The sequence below is a fragment of the Symsagittifera roscoffensis genome, chromosome 3 (genome assembly GCF_963678635.1).
Source record: "Symsagittifera roscoffensis chromosome 3, txSymRosc1.1, whole genome shotgun sequence".
Classification (NCBI taxonomy): domain Eukaryota; kingdom Metazoa; phylum Xenacoelomorpha; order Acoela; family Convolutidae; genus Symsagittifera; species Symsagittifera roscoffensis.
The window spans coordinates 56,380,488-56,400,089 of NC_087064.1; the positions used below are offsets into that span (position 1 = coordinate 56,380,488).

Consider the following 19,602-nt stretch of genomic DNA (forward strand, 5'->3'; position numbering starts at 1 on the left):
TATGACCTTAATTTTTCATGGTAATTACGAATAGTGAACGTAATGAAAAGGCTTAAAATGGTCTTGGTAATTTTGTTGGTTTTTTTTTAGTAAAAAGTCCTAAATTTTGTTCACGCTTATTTTTGATTTTTCGTGCTTTGATTTTTGGTTTCTTTTCAAGTTTAGTTCATTTCTTTTGTTAAAGGGAAGGTAAACTCCACTATTGAACAGCGAAATTGTAAAGGTAGTGAAAAACGTGATTGACTTCTAGTTTCGAAACTGGAATATAAAGTTCAGATTTCCCAGCTCAAATTGGGTTAATTTTATCAAAAAAGCACCAATCATAAACCAATGAAGTTCAAAGAGTTTTATGGACAACTTGTAAAAGGGTATTTTTGGGTTAGCAAATTGTATAACAAATTCATCTGAATCTTCGATAGCTTAGCTGATAATAATTGCATGTTTGAAGATGCAAAAGCCTAGGTTTGAATCTGGCCAGAACTAGTTTTTTTTTCAATTGGTAAATGTTCCGATTTAAAAAGTCTTTTTTGTCTGACTTGCCTTTTCGCGGATTTTACTGAGCTGTAATCAAATTTCATTGTAATTGAAATAGTTTTTTTCAGTTATTTGTAGTTTTGCTGAATCTTGTCTTTTTTTTCGGGCGAGAAATTTTTTTTACCTCAAGTTTTTCGACTTATGTTTTATCGCCTTAGTGGCCTAGTGTTGTGTTGGGAGTCAAGTATTTATTTTATTTGATAAATTCAATTGCAGTGAATAATGTTTTTTGTGCTAACTGAAAGTTTATTTGCTGTCTTAGAATTTTGTTAATCTGCTCACTTTTGTCGGCTTATTTCCCGCAGAACTGTCTTTTTTGAAGGTTCCAGGGGCGGATTTTAGGGCGGACGCCCCCTCCCCCCTCAGGGATTCGACACCCTGCCGACCCAAACGGTCCCCCCTTTGGTACTTTTTAAGAAATCCATTTTTGACCGGCCGACCCTAAAATTTTTCTAAAGGCGCCTTTGGCGCCAATATTTACTAATTTTGAGCGGGGAGCGCGCGCCGAATAACGCAATTTTTTGGTCAAAATTTTCCAAAATGTGCCTCAAAACGCCTTTGTTACTGATTTTTTCAAAAATTTTGGAAGGTTCGGTTTTTAAACATACATTTGAAGCCTTTTTTCAGCTTGCGATAAGCAAGTGTTAGCAAATTGGAATACAGACTTTTTTCTGGTTAACCATTTCTTTAACTATTTGATTTTTTTGACGAAAAAAATATTCGATTTTTTATTCTTCGGTTTCCCGATTCATCTGCAGAAAATCGTAGTCATTGTTTCTTTTGTTATTGAGAGGAAGTTTTGAGTTTTCTCTATGAGTTTTCTACATTTTTCTATACATTTTGCATCACGGTTGAAATTGTTGCGGTATAACTTTTCATTCAATCCTAACGACGTATTTTGATTTACCTAGTTTTGTTTAAACATTCGGCGAAATAAAAATTGTTGTCGAGTTATTTGCACGCAGTTTATCATGTGCAAGACGGTTGAAAAATCTCAAACACCATTAAATTATTTGCTGTGAAAGTGAAGCGGTTAGCTGTGCATGTAACACATATAATTGTGTAAAGACTAGTCCTAGAAATTGGGATAGAATAAATTGTCAATTTTTGCTTTGTTTTCTCTTTACCTGAGCCTCGCAATTAATACTGCAAGCTTAAAATGCAGGCAAAAGCTCTAAAACTAGGCGAAGATTAGTCAAATTTAAATCTAATTGTTCTGCCATCAAATTTTCTAACTGGATTTTTAAATGCAACCGAATCCAAAGTTGATCGGATAAATGATTACTTTAATATATAACATGATTTTTTTCCTGTAAACAACTTAGTTAACTCTTTAACTTCGTTCGATTAAACTTCTATTATGGCTTCTAATCGTGAGCGTGGTCTAAGTTTTTTTTGTACCCAGTTTATGTCAGCGTCTGACTCGGAGTTTATATAAAGGTACCGCGACAACTCGCAAAAAAAGACAACTCGCGACAAAAGACAACTCGCAAATTTTAAGGAAAGCGACTACTTGCAAGTTTTTGAAGCTAAATTGGAAACTTTATATTCTCGGTTTAAGGTCGCCGGTAGGCGCGCTATGCGCGCGTCGCGGCTTTGCGGCGATAACCGGCTCTGAATTTTGTATAAAGTCCTACCCTATGTTGGCAAGCTCGCAACACGTTGGCGCGACTGCGGCGGTGAGCATATTGCGAAGTGTCTTTTAATTCGAGTTCTCTTTTCTTGCGAGTTGTCGCATTACGATATATAAAGTAATTTTGCAGAATTTACAGATTTTGTCACTAGCAAAGGACTTATAATTGGGAACGAGAATTTTTTCCATAAACATTTTTTTATAAGACTGTAAGAAATTGAACTTGCTTTTTCTTCGAGGCCTATTCGCACGTCGTCTACCGGTAATGCATGTGCCTTGAGATCTGGCCTGGGGTCGATTAAATAGACTTTCCGAGCACTCCCAGAACAGTGTAAAGACCCTGCTTACCAAAATTTTGGCGCCGCTGGCTGAAAAAGAAATCAAAAAGCCGTTTTTGGGCCAATTTTTGAAAAATTGCGTTTTGTGGGCTTGGCTTGCGTTCCCTCTCGAAATTAGTATATATTGGAGCCAAAGGCGCCTGTAGAAAAATTTTAGGGTTGGTCGGCCTAAAATGGATGTAATAGAATAATACCAAAGGGAGACCCTTTGGCTGGAGAGAGGGTGAAATCACTGAAAGGCGGAGGCTTCCGCCCCACTACCACCCCTGTAAGCTATACCTTTTTCAACATTCCTAATGGTGTTTTCCAGAAAATTTAATTTCAACAAATTTAGTTCCTCACTTTTATTTCATGAATGCTTGCGTGGTTTTCCAAGCAAAGCACTTCATTTTCAATAAACTCTACGAATTCAAAGCAATGATAGTATCCAAAGAAAATTGATTGCAATAGCTCCTAGAACGAGAACGAGATATCTTCGAATATAACCCAGCGAGTGTTTTTTGATGTAGGTTGAATGATTGTATGATGTATGATTCTTGCATTTTGTATGACTCTTGATGCATTGATTGTGATTTCGTTTTTAGTTTGGATTTTAATTTCAAATGCAGCTGTTGAAATTATACACGAGGAAATTCTATAGAAAATGACAGAGAAGTACGTTTTGAAATTAAAATTCAGGACAGATACTTGATATTAAAATTCAGTTTGTGTGCTCTTGCGAGAGAAAATGACTTCTAATCGGGAACATAACTTTTCCCCCGTAAATAACCTATCTTACAGATCTGTAAAAAAATCAGACTGGTTTTTATAAAGAGTGGGATTTGGCCTAGAGGTTGCTTAGGTTTTATATAAAAACAAGTGGTAAAGCGCGAGGTTTCGGATTCTAAGGTCCGTAGTTCGAACCTGTTTCTGGGAAAATTTGAGCTTGCAGACATTGGTTTGTCTGCTGATGTTTTGTCGGCTTAATTCCACTCATCTATTTTTTTTTCTGATTTCGCAATTTTTTCTGCAAAAGAAAATCGTTCTGTAATTTGCAAGTTTATGAACCCTGATTGTGATAAGGTTCCTTTTTTGAAAATGGCTGGGGCTTATATTCTTTCGCCTTACTCTTTTTATGTATCGCCGTTTGAGGAGTTATACTAGAGTTATATGCTTTATACTTTTCAGGAGGGGTCGGATGTGAAAGGGGTTGGGCGTCGTCGAGTTTTAAAATCTAAATTGTTATGACCTTAATTTTTCATGGTAATTACGAATAGTGAACGTAATGAAAAGGCTTAAAATGGTCTTGGTAATTTTGTTGGTTTTTTTTTAGTAAAAAGTCCTAAATTTTGTTCACGCTTATTTTTGATTTTTCGTGCTTTGATTTTTGGTTTCTTTTCAAGTTTAGTTCATTTCTTTTGTTAAAGGGAAGGTAAACTCCACTATTGAACAGCGAAATTGTAAAGGTAGTGAAAAACGTGATTGACTTCTAGTTTCGAAACTGGAATATAAAGTTCAGATTTCCCAGCTCAAATTGGGTTAATTTTATCAAAAAAGCACCAATCATAAACCAATGAAGTTCAAAGAGTTTTATGGACAACTTGTAAAAGGGTATTTTTGGGTTAGCAAATTGTATAACAAATTCATCTGAATCTTCGATAGCTTAGCTGATAATAATTGCATGTTTGAAGATGCAAAAGCCTAGGTTTGAATCTGGCCAGAACTAGTTTTTTTTTCAATTGGTAAATGTTCCGATTTAAAAAGTGTCTTTTTTGTCTGACTTGCCTTTTCGCGGATTTTACTGAGCTGTAATCAAATTTCATTGTAATTGAAATAGTTTTTTTCAGTTATTTGTAGTTTTGCTGAATCTTGTCTTTTTTTCGGGCGAGAAACTTTTTTTACCTCAAGTTTTTCGACTTATGTTTTATCGCCTTAGTGGCCTAGTGTTGTGTTGGGAGTCAAGTATTTATTTTATTTGATAAATTCAATTGCAGTGAATAATGTTTTTTGTGCTAACTGAAAGTTTATTTGCTGTCTTAGAATTTTGTTAATCTGCTCACTTTTGTCGGCTTATTTCCCGCAGAACGGTCTTTTTTGAAGGTTCCAGGGGCGGATTTTAGGGCGGACGCCCCCTCCCCCCTCAGGGATTCGACACCCTGCCGACCCAAACGGTCCCCCCTTTGGTACTTTTTAAGAAATCCATTTTTGACCGACCGACCCTAAAATTTTTCTAAAGGCGCCTTTGGCGCCAATATTTACTAATTTTGAGCGGGGAGCGCGCGCCGAATAACGCAATTTTTTGGTCAAAATTTTCCAAAATGTGCCTCAAAACGCCTTTGTTACTGATTTTTTCAAAAATTTTGGAAGGTTCGGTTCTTAAACATACATTTGAAGCCTTTTTTCAGCTTGCGATAAGCAAGTGTTAGCAAATTGGAATACAGACTTTTTTCTGGTTAACCATTTCTTTAACTATTTGATTTTTTTGACAAAAAAAATATTCGATTTTTTATTCTTCGGTTTCCCGATTCATCTGCAGAAAATCGTAGTCATTGTTTCTTTTATTATTGAGAGGAAGTTTTGAGTTTTCTCTATGAGTTTTCTACATTTTTCTATACATTTTGCATCACGGTTGAAATTGTTGCGGTATAACTTTTCATTCAATCCTAACGACGTATTTTGATTTACCTAGTTTTGTTTAAACATTCGGCGAAATAAAAATTGTTGTCGAGTTATTTGCACGCAGTTTATCATGTGCAAGACGGTTGAAAAATCTCAAACACCATTAAATTATTTGCTGTGAAAGTGAAGCGGTTAGCTGTGCATGTAACACATATAATTGTGTAAAGACTAGTCCTAGAAATTGGGATAGAATAAATTGTCAATTTTTGCTTTGTTTTCTCTTTACCTGAGCCTCGCAATTAATACTGCAAGCTTAAAATGCAGGCAAAAGCTCTAAAACTAGGCGAAGATTAGTCAAATTTAAATCTAATTGTTCTGCCATCAAATTTTCTAACTGGATTTTTAAATGCAACCGAATCCAAAGTTGATCGGATAAATGATTACTTTAATATATAACATGATTTTTTTCCTGTAAACAACTTAGTTAACTCTTTAACTTCGTTCGATTAAACTTCTATTATGGCTTCTAATCGTGAGCGTGGTCTAAGTTTTTTTTGTACCCAGTTTATGTCAGCGTCTGACTCGGAGTTTATATAAAGGTACCGCGACAACTCGCAAAAAAAGACAACTCGCGACAAAAGACAACTCGCAAATTTTAAGGAAAGCGACTACTTGCAAGTTTTTGAAGCTAAATTGGAAACTTTATATTCTCGGTTTAAGGTCGCCGGTAGGCGCGCTATGCGCGCGTCGCGGCTTTGCGGCGATAACCGGCTCTGAATTTTGTATAAAGTCCTACCCTATGTTGGCAAGCTCGCAACACGTTGGCGCGACTGCGGCGGTGAGCATATTGCGAAGTGTCTTTTAATTCGAGTTCTCTTTTCTTGCGAGTTGTCGCATTACGATATATAAAGTAATTTTGCAGAATTTACAGATTTTGTCACTAGCAAAGGACTTATAATTGGGAACGAGAATTTTTTCCATAAACATTTTTTTATAAGACTGTAAGAAATTGAACTTGCTTTTTCTTCGAGGCCTATTCGCACGTCGTCTACCGGTAATGCATGTGCCTTGAGATCTGGCCTGGGGTCAGAAATCTGGCTGGATCTTGTTTTTTTTTCGATGTTTTAGACATTTTTTCCGTGAAGTTATCGCTTTTTTGCATATATTTTTTAAATTTTTGATTGAAAGTTGTAGATGTAGCCTCGTTGACTCTAGACGACGTTGGGTTCGTTTTTAGGTTTGGTTTTTTTTTTGTTATTGAGATTCGTTGTTACTTTAATTTGCCAACTCTGACTTGAATACTTTCCTTTTTTTGCTTGAATGGTTTCGGCGTATGATATATTCAAATTTACTGATCCAGCAGTTTCTGGCACCGCCATTCATTGCAGGCATATCATCTGATCAATTTTCAAAATAGGTTCTATTTACTGAGCTGAGGGGCGGATTTAGGGGGTACGCCCCTTCCTCAGGGATTCGATCCCGTACCGACTCAAAGGGTCCCGCTGTGGTAATATTTCAAGGCATCCATTTTTTGACCGACCCTAAAATCTTTCTATAAAGGCGCCAATATATACTAATTTTGAAGGGGGAGCGCGCGCCAAAAAAAAACACGCTTTTTTAATCAAAGTTTTCCAAAAACTGCCTTTGTCTTTTTTTTTGAAAAATATTTGGGTCTTAATCGTGAATAGGGAGAGCTCAAAATATCCTATTGGTCGATCCAAATGAAGGTCGACAATTTTTTTTTTGAAAAAACTGGTAGTTGGAAGTATTAAACATGCAAGTGCTTAAGGTCTAATCACGGTATGCTTTGAAAAGTGCATCTCGGTCGTTTGACTTGTTTTCATGAATTTTTGTAGCTGAAGTTACCTGGGTCGATCGAGCGTTAAGAATCGAACGAAAACTTTTGGCTACTTGAACTATGCTGCAAGCTCGATCGTTACTCTGTTAACTATCGAACATTGTAGAGACTTTTTTTACCCAGAATTGGCCGTTGCAGATAAGAAATGAGCCACAACAAACACCTTGCTGGTGAACAGAAACTTACTCCAAATCAAAAGTTTTTCGTCAATTTGACCCCCGAGCAAAGGTATGAAGAACTGAAAAAAATACACCCTGGAGTTCACACTGTTAAACTGTTTGACCCCGCGACATGTTGTAAATTAGAAGAAAAGGTCGAAAAGGTGAAATCAAATGCTTTGGCAGGAAAGTATAAAAGGTTTACGTTTGATAAAGCCCCTCTGAGAAATAAGTATTTCTTCGGAGAAGGTTACACTTATGGATCTCAATTGGAGAAGAAAGGAGAGGGTAGTGAAAGACTGTTTCCGGAAGGAACTATTGACCCGATTCCGAAATGGATTTACAAGTACATCATTGCACCTCTCGAGGAAAAACAATTGGGTCGAAATTCACTATTCAAAACCAATAATGAAATATCGGCATATGCGTCGAAATTGTTGTAGTTAAGAATAGGAGTAGCTAAAAGGATAAAGTTTGCGTATCATATAATTAGCAACCTTTTTTGGTGACGATAGAAAATGCGGAGGATTTTTTATTCGGGTGTTTGTTTTTTTCTCTCGCAAAATTAGGTACGGCAAACCAAGGGCGGATCTAGGAATTTTTCGAGGGGGTAGGCGGGATTTTTTTTTGGGTCGAGAAAAATGGTTTTGTGGGATCTCACGAATCACTAAAAAACCCTATTTCGACCAAATTTTTATCAAAAAATTGCGTTCCACCAATTTTTTTTTGAGTTATAGACTAATTTCAACCAATTAAAGCGATCGAGTAACTCGAAGAAATCGAATAATTTGTTAATTCGAGGTTTATCTTTAATTTTCATTATTGACCTTTATAGAGCTGCTTTTTGTCGTTTTCTCGCAAGTGTGTGCGAAGCAAAGCTTCGCCTCTGTGTATGAAATAAATACCCCCTAAAAACACTACTGCCACAAATAGTGATCGGAATTAGTTGAGGGATATATCATCTTAAAGGCCTTTCAGTCAAGATTCGAACGACATTAAATTATTTTCAAGAAATCCGAGTGTCGAGAGAAACCGGTTGAAAATTTTTGAGTTATAGACTATTTTCAAGCGATTAAAGCGATAGGTAACGCTTTCCTGGTAAAACAAAATTTTTTAAAGAAAATTAAAAAGTTATTGTGATATAGATTGCTTATTTTTTCTGAGCAAGTGCATGAGCTGAAATTTTGTACGTCTTTTTTTTCAGCTATGATATTTATTTATTTTTTGTTTAAGTGATACTTAAGTATGTTTTGTTAAGTCGTATGTTGATTCTTTAGGCAATTTTTATATCGGATTCAAACAGTAGCGGCTACAGGGGCTTCGATCCCTCATCAGACAAGACAACGAGTCCCCCTTTAGTTCTTGTATTTAACTGCAATTTTTTTTTTTTCAAATAAATGCCAGCGGAGCAGAAATGTTTGGCAAAATGAGGTCTTTTTAGCATTTTGAGAGCTCTCCGAATCAGTTCAATCAACAAACCAAACTTCCTAGTCCTCCCTGTGTTTCTTGGAAAAAAAACTGATCCGTGCCTGGATTGAATTTTTTATGGGAAAGCTTTGTGGGAATGCTTTGGACCTTTCTGGCCGAAAGCTCTGTTTTTATGTATGGTTGACATTTTTAATTGTTGTCCACCACTTCAGGAAGTGAGAAAAGTTTGAGACAGGGTCTTTTTTCCAACGCATTTTGGTTAATTCAAAAAGGTTCGCATGGAGTCATGTAGAATCCTTTTAAAGCCCTCTGAGCCTTGATTTGGATTCCAAAATAAAAATATAAATTCTCAGTGTCGATAAAAACTTGGTCTTCATTTTTTGCGTTTTCAGACCATGATGAACATACTAAATTTGAGCTCAACTTATGATGAATGTAATTAAATCTTGTTCCTGTAGTTTTTCTTTTCCAATTGCCCTTTACTTAAAGACCATTCAATTCTTTTTTCGATTTTCAGAATTTTTAATAAACTTAGTGTTCGGAAAGCTGTGCGGCGTGCACAGCAATCGAGTCACCTCGTTTTCTTACCGTTTAGTTTTTTTTCCATCTCGCGAGTAAGGGCTTGACCAAATTGATTCCCTTTTTGTTCACAAAAAAACATCTAGGTGTCGATTTTTAATGGAGATTTTGATGCAAAAATTGTAATAAAATAGAGTTCGGTTGCTATGCAGTTTTTTGCAAAAGAAGAATAAAATTCAACTATTGTTTTGGTTTTGGCTACAGATTCGTTTTGTCATGATAATTTAATTCCTCGGAAAAAAAGCCATTAAGACGCCAAAAGTTTTGTGTTGACTCATGAGCTCTCATACTTGGATAACAAAAAGATTTCATTTTGTAGCATTTTTAGGTTGTATGATTTGTTTTCGTGAAAGGTAAGTTTCTTTCCGATTAAGTTTATAAATTGGATTGGTGGTTGATTTTCAAGAGTAATGAATGTAGTGAGTACTATTCTATAGGTCTTGATGAGTTTTTTTTTGTTTTCTTTTTAGGAAAAGTCTTAAAATTTGTTCATGCTCAATTTGATTTTTTGCTGTTTGACTTCTTTTAAAGTTCAATGCATTTCGATAGTAAAAAAGAAGACAAACTCCACTATCGAACAATGAAAGTGTTAAGGCCAAGAAAAAGGTGATCGGCTTTTAATTTCGAAAATGGAAATTAATTATCAGATTTCCCAGCGAAATAAAAGTTTTAGCTATTGATCCAGTCTTCTCAAATTAGGTTAATTTTGACAAAAAATGTGTATCATAAATTGTTCTACAAGTTCAAAGAGCTTTAAGGCCATCTATTTTTCTATTCGAAGTTGAAAAGTTTTATTCCTTGCGTTCGTTACTCTTTTCCAACTGTCAGTTGGCTATTTTTTTGATTTCTTTTTGAGCTCGCAATAAAATTGTAGTTTCAAAAGTAGGTTTTACTTTTAAGATATTCCAGTGCAGTTATATAATTACCTATTTAATTTTTTTTCGAGTAGATGTTATATCATAATGAAATAGCTAAATTTTAACGCTAAGTTATATTTCTCCATTTTCAAATAGCTATTTTATCATAGTGAATTAGCTAAGTTATATTGTGAAGTGCAGTGTTTTTTTGTGTTTTTACTATCTAAACTCTTATTTATTTATAATCCAGTGGGTATTACAAAATTAAATCATGTTGTACAAATTCATAGACGCCCCTAAACATCATAATAAACCTCAATGTAAGGTAATATAATCAAAGCAAATACAGTACAAATTCAACTTAATGACCATATACATAAAATTGAAATGAACTTTTTAAAACGTTTTCTGTCGTTGCTTATTAGGAATGGCTCCGGTGTCCGATGGCGTGTCTCAGTACTCATGATACTTGAGAGTTAAAGTGCATTCTAGAATGATCAGAATGACTTAAGACTGCTCAAATAAGATCCCACTGTAAACTAGTGGTAAGTTTCACACCTTTGATACTGAAAAACGCCTACCTCGTACGACTGTCTGTAGGCTATGTTTTGATCAGTGATACTATTGTGATATGCGAACGCCGAAAATATTTCACGGAATGCAGGCGCACGACGCAGATTACAAATTGACCATTTTCTCAAATTTTCTTGATTTCGACCAACGTTCTGTTATCATGGTTACGACTTTCAAAAAATGCGCAATTATTTCACGCTACCCATTTTTTTGTTTTCAATTAGGTTATTTTGTTTTATACTCGGGTAGCTTAAACTGTTTTGATTACAAAGAAACAATAAATTTGAATTCCGACCTGACGCAGTTCCAAAAGACTGGATAAACAGTGCTGTTATCAACGACTACCTTCCAGGTGGATGTATAGTGTCCCACGTTGATCCAATCCACATTTTTGATCGACCTATAGTCTCCATTTCTCTCTTCAGTGACTGCGCTTTAAGTTTCGGCTGTAAGTTCTCATTCAGACCTATCAGAACTTCGAAACCTCTGTTGTCCGTGCCTCTCAGAAGCGGCTGCGCATGTGTAATGTCGGGTTATGCCGCTGATGAAGTCACCCATTGCATAAGACCCGAAGATGTATTAGAACGCCGAGTGGCGATTATTGTTCGTCGCGTGTTTCCAGACGCTCCGAGATTAACTACAGAGCAGTTTGACAATCTGTGCAATAAACTTGACAGACAGGTTGTTCACCGGAACAAGTTCCTACAATCAGATGAATCGTGCAATAGCAGATTTGTTTCAAGCTGCGATAGTGTAAAAGGAGCCAAGCGGACATTTGACAATCGCGATAACACTAAATGTTTTGATGATTCTAATTTGTCGAAATATGAAGGACAGTGCAACGATGACAAAGTGAAATGTGCAAAATTTTAATGAAATATTATTTGGTGCTAAATTTTTAGGAAGGCTAAAACAGCTTTCAAATCAAAATTCGTTATAAATTCTATTGGTTTTCTGTTTGTCCGATTTTGAGAATTTTGCTGAAAATTATTTTGTCTGTTTTTTTTTTAATTCTAGCTCTGTAAAAATATGAAGCACATATTGAATGCTATTAACAAGAATATTTGATCTTTCTATTCCCAATCTTTAGGGGGGTATTTTCATGTATTTCGTTGCAAATGCCTTTTTACAACTATGAACGTTGTGAAGACTCATATATAAGTCTTGATGATTTTTCTGTTTTTTTTTCAGGAGGAAGTCTTAATTTGTTCACGTTCAAATTGGATTTTTCGCTGTTTAGAACAAAGTGGATTTTGGTTTTTCACATTTCCCGTGTTCCAGTTTTATCATTTTTTGCCAACTTATCAAAAGAGTCATTTTGTGTCAATTTTTTTTGACAATCATAAATTTAGAGTTTTGTGGACATTTTTTTACTTTAAAGTTGACATTTTTGCAAAAACTAGTGAGGTATTTTGTTTCCTTGCGTTCATTGAATCATTTCCAACTGTCTGTTGGCTATCTTTAAATTCGGAAAAAGACTTACATTTTGTTAGCATTCAATTTTCTGTTTTGATTGTTTAATTTTTAGTATATTTAGAAGAAAAAAAATTACGTGTGCCACCATAAGTCACAGCGAAATACAGCTCGCGCTTTCTGACGCAAAGGACAAAATTTAACAGAACAGATAACTCGTATAAAACTTGACTGAAATTTATATTTAATTTTTTTTATGAAATTGGCGGCCAAGTATCAAATCTTCTATAGCGTCAAAGCTTTTTGATATGGATAAATTGTGATGGTTTTTATTAAGGCGCCTTTAGAAAAATTTTAAGGTCAGTCAGCCAAAAATGGATATCTCAAAATAGTACAAAAAGGGTCGGCAGGGGGTCGAATCCCTGAGTGAGAGGACGTCCGCCCCCACCCCCGCCCCCAAATCCGCTACTGGTTTTAACTAAGATCGATTAATTGGATTTGATACTTTTCTATGGTGTTTATTGGGCTCTCTTCCGGTTTTGAGGTGTGTAACATATTTGTCATCCGAAAGTTTTTTCCAATCTTCTGTTCTGGCGAATTGATCGTTTGTTAGTAGATTCCTTGTATCTGGTTTGAAATCTGGATCTTATCATCGGTTTCCCGTATTTTTCAATTTTTATTTTGAAATAACAGAGAAATTATTTGAATTGTTTGTTCTCTGAGCTTCTAGTACGAGCTTCAGTTATCTCTGATTAATTCAAGCAAGGTGTTGGGATCATGTTTTGATGTTATTTGAATCAAATGTATCATATCACTCCCCCTGGTGATAGCCAGGATTTTTCAGGTTTTATTTAAGGGACTTTGTGTGTTACGAGGTTCCTTCGGCAGGACTAGCTCACTTTTAATGGAATGTGGGGTTCGTGATTTTTTGTATGGTGAATTATCTAATTTTGGCCTACAATAATAGTCTGATTGATTTTGAGTCTGATTGATTATTTTGCTCATAAGCGTTTCGTTGATAAGTTGTCGTTCATTTTCAAGTTTTCTTTTTCTCCCGTTTTTGCTTTCTTAGCCGGAAGTGGTTGAACGCCGAAAAAAAGTCTCGGACTCGTTGCCGCCATTTTCTGGCTATATCACTGATTTCGTTGCTCAGATAAGTAGTTCTACTATTTTCTTGAAAACTTTGTTTACATACTGCATTTTTCGGGTTTCGAATAAATTTGGAACTTATGGGTACGAGCTGCTGAATTGTTCGCAGCAGTCAAGTGTTTTAGAGATACTGGTATTTTCTTTGTTTTTCCGTTTGATTGTTCCGACCATTGAAAGGTGGAGGAACTTTGTTCGGTTTTTTTTATTGTTTTTTAAATCCGCTTCTACAAATCATCAAAATGATTCGCGTGATTTATCTTATTCAAGCTCTTTCAGCCGCGATTCGAAAGACATTGGAATTTGTTTTAAAATTTGCTCCAGTGACGAGAGGAAACGGTTCGCTTTATGTCTAATTTCGAGCGAGCAGACCTGTAACAGGCTTTTAAAAATGCAACTTATAAAACTAACTTTTAACGAAATAAAAATTGTTCTCGAAGTTTGTTGTAGCGCCCCCTTTTCAGAAAGAATCAAAATTTTTTAAATCAAAGTTCTAGGTTTTCGCTTAGTCAATCTGAAGAAAAAACTATTTTGTAGTTTTGTATGAATAAGATCGGAACATTCTGTGCTATTTATGCAGCAACTGGCTCGTTCAGTTTCATGATTTGTCCGTGAAACAATAGGCGAAGTAAGCGAATGCCTGACCGCGCGTTCTGATATCTGTGATTTTAGTTGGTTATGATTAAATTGTTCTCTGAGCTTCTAGTACGAGCTTCAGGTATCTCTGATTAGTTCAAGCAAGGTGTTGGGATACTTTTTGGATGTAATTTGAATCAAATGTATCATATAACTCCCCCTGGTGATAGCCTGGACTTTTCAGGTTGTATTTAAAGGATTTTTTAAAGATTATCTTACGAGTTAAGTGCAGGCTGTAGCTTTTTGTAGTTGACTTAATATACGGTCTTGTTTTTTTTGCTCGCAAATTTTTTTTTACTGCGAGGTGCCGCGTTACGAGGGTCCTTCGGTAGAACTAGCTCACTTTTAATGGAATGTTGGGTTCGTGATATTTTGTATGGTGAATTATTTGATTTTGGCCTACACTAATAGTCTGATTGATTTTGAGTCTGGTTGATTATTTTGCTCATAAGCGTTTTGTTGATAAGTTATCGCTCATTTTCAAGTAATCCTTTCGTCCCTTTTATGCTGTCTTAGCAGGAAGTAGTTGAAAGCACAAAAAAGAGTTTCGGACTCGTTTCCGCCATTTTCTCGCTATATCCCTGATTTCGTTTCTCAGATAAGTAGTTCTACTATTTTCTTGAAAACCTTGTTTCCGTACTGCATTTTTCGGGTTTCGAATAAGTTTCGAATTTATAGTTACCGGCTGCTGAATTTTAAGTGCATCCACTGCTTCGTTGTTCACAGTAGTCAAATGTATCAGAGATAATGGTATTTTCTTTGTTTTTCTGTTTGATTGTTCCGACCATTGAAAGGTGGAGGAACTTTGTTTGGTTATTATAGTTTTTTTTTAAATCTGCTTCTACGATTAATCATCAAAATGAGTCGCGTGATTTATCTTATTAAAGCCTTTTCAGTCGTGATTCGAACGACTTTGGAATTTGTTTCGAAAAAAATCGCCCCGGTGACGGGAAAAAACGGTTCGCATTTTTTTGTCTAATTTCGAGCGACTAGAACGAGCGAGCAGGCCTGTAACAGGCTTTTAATAGTGCGCTCAACCGTAAACTTTCTTTTACCCAAATAAAAATTGTTCTCGAATTTTCTTGTAGCGCCCTCTTTTCAGAAAGAATCAAATTTTTTCATCAAAGTTCTAGGTTTTCGCTTAGTCAATCTGAAAAAATTTTGTAGTTTTTGTAGGAATAAGATTGGAACATTCTGTGCTAATTACGCAGCAACTGGCTGGCTTGTTCAGTTTTATGATTTGTCCCTGAAACAAGAGGCGAAGTAACGAAAGCCTGACCGCGCGTTCTGATATCTGTGAGTTTAGTTGGTTATGACTTATTTGTTCTCTGAGCTTCTAGTACGAGCTTCAGTTATCTGTGATTAATTCAAGCAAGGTGTTTGGATACTTTTTTGATCTTATTTGAATCAAATGTATGATAACACCTCCCCTGGTGATAGCCAGGAAATTTCAGGTCTTAATTAAGGGATTTTTTGTGTTACGAGGCTCCTTCGGTAGGACTAGCTCATTTTTAATGGAATGTGGGGTTCGTGTTTTTTTTTGTATGGGGAATTATATGATTTTGGTCTACACTTATAGTCTGATTGATTTTGAGTCTGATTGATTATTTTGCTCATAAGCGTTTCTTTGATAAGCTGTCGTTCATTTAAGTTTTCCTTTTGTCCCTTTTTTGCTTTCTTAGCAAGAAGTGGTTGAAAGCAGAAAAAGAGTCTCGGACTCGTTGCCGCCATTTTTCGCTATATCATTGATTTCGTTTCTCAGATAAGTAGTTCTACTATTTTCTTGAAAATCTTGTTTCCGTACTGCATTTTTTGGGTTTCGAGTAAGTTTTGAACTTATAGGTACGAGCTGCTGAATTGTTAGTGCATCCACTGCTTCTTTGTTCACAGCAGTCAAATGTTTCAGAGATAATGGTATTTTCTTTGTTTTTCCGTTTGATTGTTCCGACCAGCGAATGTCGGAAGAACTTTGTTTGATTATTATTGTTTTTTTTAAAATCAGCTTCTACAAATAATCATCGGAATGAGTCGCGTGATTTATCTTATTAAAGCCCTTTCAGTCGTGATTCCAACGAAATTGGAATTTGTTTCGAAAAATTCGCCCCAGTGACGAGAAAAATTGGTTCGCTTTTTTTTGTCTTATTTCGAGAGAATCGAACGAGTGAGCAGGCCTGTAACAGGCTTTTAATAGTGCGTTTCACCTTTAACTTATAAAACTAACTTTTACCCAATTAAAAATTGTTCTCGAATTTTCTTGTAGCGCCCTCTTTTCAGAAAGAATCATTTTTTATCAAAGTTCTAGGTTTTCGCTTAGTCAATCTGAAAATTTTTTTTTTAGTTTTTGGAGGAATAAGATTGGAACATTCTGTCCTATTTATGCAGCAACTGACTGGCTTGTTCAGTTTTATGATTTGTCCCTGAAACAAGAGGCGAAGTAAGCGAATGCCTGACCGCGCGTTCTGATATCTGTGATTTTAGTTGGTTATGATTAAATTGTTCTCTGAGCTTCTAGTACGAGCTTCAGGTATCTCTGATTAGTTCAAGCAAGGTGTTGGGATACTTTTTGGATGTAATTTGAATCAAATGTATCATATAACTCCCCCTGGTGATAGCCTGGACTTTTCAGGTTGTATTTAAGGGGTTTTGTGTGTTACGAGGTTCCTTCGGTAGGACTAGCTCACTTTTAATGGAATGTGGGGTTCGTGATATTTTGTATGGTGAATTTTTTGATTTTGGCCTACATTAATAGTCTGATTGATTTTGAGTCTGATTGATTATTTTGCTCATAAGCGTTTTGTTGATAAGTTATCGCTCATTTTCAAGTAATCCTTTCGTCCCTTTTATGCTGTCTTAGCAGGAAGTAGTTGAAAGCACAAAAAAGAGTTTCGGACTCGTTTCCGCCATTTTCTCGCTATATCACTGATTTCGTTTCTCAGATAAGTAGGTCTACTATTTTCTTGAAAATGTTGTTTCCGTAATGCATTTTTTGGGTTTCGAATAAATCTTGAACTTCTAGGTACGAGCTGCTGAATTGCAAGTTCATCCACTGCTTCTTTGTTCACAGCAGTCAAATGTTTCAGAGATAATGGTATTTTCTATGTTTTTCCGTTTGATTGTTCCGACATTGAAAAACGGAGGAACTTTGTTTGGTTATGATTTTTTTTTATAAATCTGCTCCTACAAATAATCATCAGAATGAGTCGCGTGATTTATCTTATTAAAGCCCTTTCAGTCGTGATTCGAACGACATTGGAATTCGTTTTGAAAAATTCGCCCCAGTGACGAGAAAAATTGGTTCGCTTTTTTTGTCTAATTTCGAGCGAGTAGAACGAGCGAGCAAGCCTGTAACAGGCTTTTAATAGTGCGTTTCACCGTTAACTTATAAAACTAACTTCTACCCAAATAAAAATTGTTCTCGAAGTTTCTTGTAGCGCCGTCTTTTCAGAAAGAATCAAATTTTTTTAAATCAAAGTTCTAGGTTTTTGCTTAGTCAATCTGAAAATTTTTTTTGTAGTTTTTGTAGGAATAACATTGGAACATTCTGTGCTATTTATGCAGCAACTGGCTGGCTTGTTTAGTTTTATGATTTGTCCCTGAAACAAGAGGCGAAGTAAGCGAAAGCCTGATCGCGCGTTCTGATTTCTGTGAGTTTAGTTGGTTATGAGTTATTTGTTCTCTGAGCTTCTAGTACGAGCTTCAGTTATCTCTGATTAATTCAAGCAAGGTGTTAGGATACTTTTTGATCTTATTTGAATCAAATGTATGATATCACTCCCCCCTGGTGATAGCCAGGAAAGTTCAGGTTTTACTTAAGGGATTTTTTTGTGTTACGAGGCTCCTTCGGTAGGACTAGCTCACTTTTAATAGAATGTGGGTTTCGTGATTTTTTGTATGGTGAATTATCTGATTTTGGCCTACATTTATAGTCTGATTGATTTTGAGTCTGATTGATTATTTTGCCCTTAAGCGTTTCTTTGATAAGTTGTCGTTCATTTAAGTTTTCCTTTTGTCCCTTTTTTGCTTTCTTAGCAGGAACTGGTTGAAAGCAGAAAAAAAGTCTCGGACACGTTGCCGCCATTTTCTCGCTATATCACTGATTTCGTTTCTCAGATAAGTAGTTCTACTATTTTCTTGAAAATCTTGTTTCTGTACTGCGTTTTTTGGGTTTCGAGTAAGTTTTGAACTTTTAGGTACGAGCTGCTGAATTGTTAGTGCATCCACTGCTTCTTTGTTTACAGCAGTCAAATGTTCATAGATAATGGTATTTTCTTTGTTTTTCCGTTTGATTGTTCCGACCATTGAAAAATGGAGGAACTTTGTTTGGTTATTATTGTTTTTTTTTAATTCCACTTCTACAAATAATCATCAGAATGAGTCGCGTGATTTATCTTATTACAGACCTTTCAGTCGTGATTCGAACGACGTTGGAATTTGTTTCGAAAAGTTCGCCCCAGTGACGAGAAAAATTGGTGCGCTTTTTTTGTCTAATTTCGATCGAATAGAACGTGCGAGCAGGCCTGTAACAGGCTTTTAATAGTGCGCTTAACCTTTAACTTATAAAACTAACTTTTAACCAAATAAAAATTGTTTTCGAATTTTCTTGTAGCGCTCTATTTTCAGAAAGAATCAAAATTTTTTTTACTATCAAAGTTCTAGGTTTTCGCTTAGTCAATCTAAAAAAAATGTTTGTAGTTTTTGTAGGAATAAGATAGGAATATTCTGCGCTATTTCTGCATCAACTGCCTTGTTCAGTTTTATGATTTGTCCCTGAAACAAGAGGCGAAGTAAACGAATGCCTGACCACGCGTTCTGATATCTGTGATTTTAGTTGGTTATGAGTTATTTGTTCTCTGAGCTTCTAGTACGAGCTTCAGTTATCTCTGATTAATTCAAGCAAGGTGTTGGGATACTTTTTTGATCTTATTTGAATCAAATGTATGATATCACTCCCCCTGGTGGTAGCCAGGAAATTTCAGGTTTTACTTAAGGGATTTTTTGTGTTACGAGGCTCCTTCGGTAGGACTAGCTCACTTTTAATGGAATGTGGGGTTCGTGATTTTTTGTATGGTGAATTATCTGATTTTGGCCTACATTTATGGTCTGATTGATTTTGAGTCTGATTGATTATTTTGCTCATAAGCGTTTCTTTGATAAGTTGTCGTTCATTTAAGTGTTCCTTTCGTCCCTTTTTTGCTTTCTTAGCAGGAACTGGTTGAAAGCAGAAAAAAAGTCTCGGTCTCGTTGCCGCCATTTTCTCGCTATATCACTGATTTTGTTTCTCAAATAAGTAGTTCTACTTTTTTCTTGAAAATCTTGTTTCCGTACTGCGTTTTTTGGGTTTCGAGTAAGTTTTGAACTTATAGGTACGAGCTGCTGAATTGTTAGTGCATCCACTGCTTCTTTGTTCACAGCAGTCAAATGTTTCAGAGTTAATGGTATTTTCTTTGTTTTTCCGTTTGATTGTTCCGACCATTGAAAAATGGAGGAACTTTGTTTGGTTATTATTGTTTTTTTTTAAATTCCACTTCTACAAATAATCATCGGAATGAGTCGCGTGATTTATCTTATTAAAGACCTTTCAGTCGTGATTCGAACGACATTGGAATTTGTTTCGAAAAGTTTGCCCCAGTGACGAGAAAAATTGGTGCGCTTTTTGTCTAATTTCGATCGAATAGAACGTGCGAGCAGGCCTGTAACAGGCTTTTAATAGTGCGCTTTACCTTTAACTTATAAAACTAACTTTTAACCAAATAAAAATTGTTCTCGAATTTTCTTGTAGCGCTCTCTTTTCAGAAAGAATCAAAGTTTTTTTTACTATCAAAGTTCTAGGTTTTCGCTTAGTCCATCTGAA

At 35.7% G+C, this 19,602-nt stretch overlaps 2 protein-coding genes across 2 annotated transcripts in view; one reads left to right on the forward strand and one right to left on the reverse strand.

Moving 5' to 3' along the window:
* LOC134842342 (RNA demethylase ALKBH5-like) overlaps positions 1-11,568 on the forward strand; it is a 149,231-nt gene extending 137,663 nt beyond the window's left edge. The window contains exons 2-3 of the mRNA XM_063858629.1: positions 7,098-7,500; positions 10,861-11,568. Coding sequence (XP_063714699.1) covers positions 7,107-7,500; positions 10,861-11,429 — 963 coding nt within the window. The 5' untranslated portion in view covers positions 7,098-7,106 and the 3' untranslated portion in view covers positions 11,430-11,568. The remainder of the gene's footprint in view (positions 1-7,097; positions 7,501-10,860) is intronic.
* Positions 1-19,602, reverse strand: part of LOC134842343 (proteasome subunit alpha type-1-like) — a 359,095-nt gene that overhangs the window by 114,218 nt on the left and 225,275 nt on the right. The gene's annotated exons all lie outside the window — the stretch shown is intronic.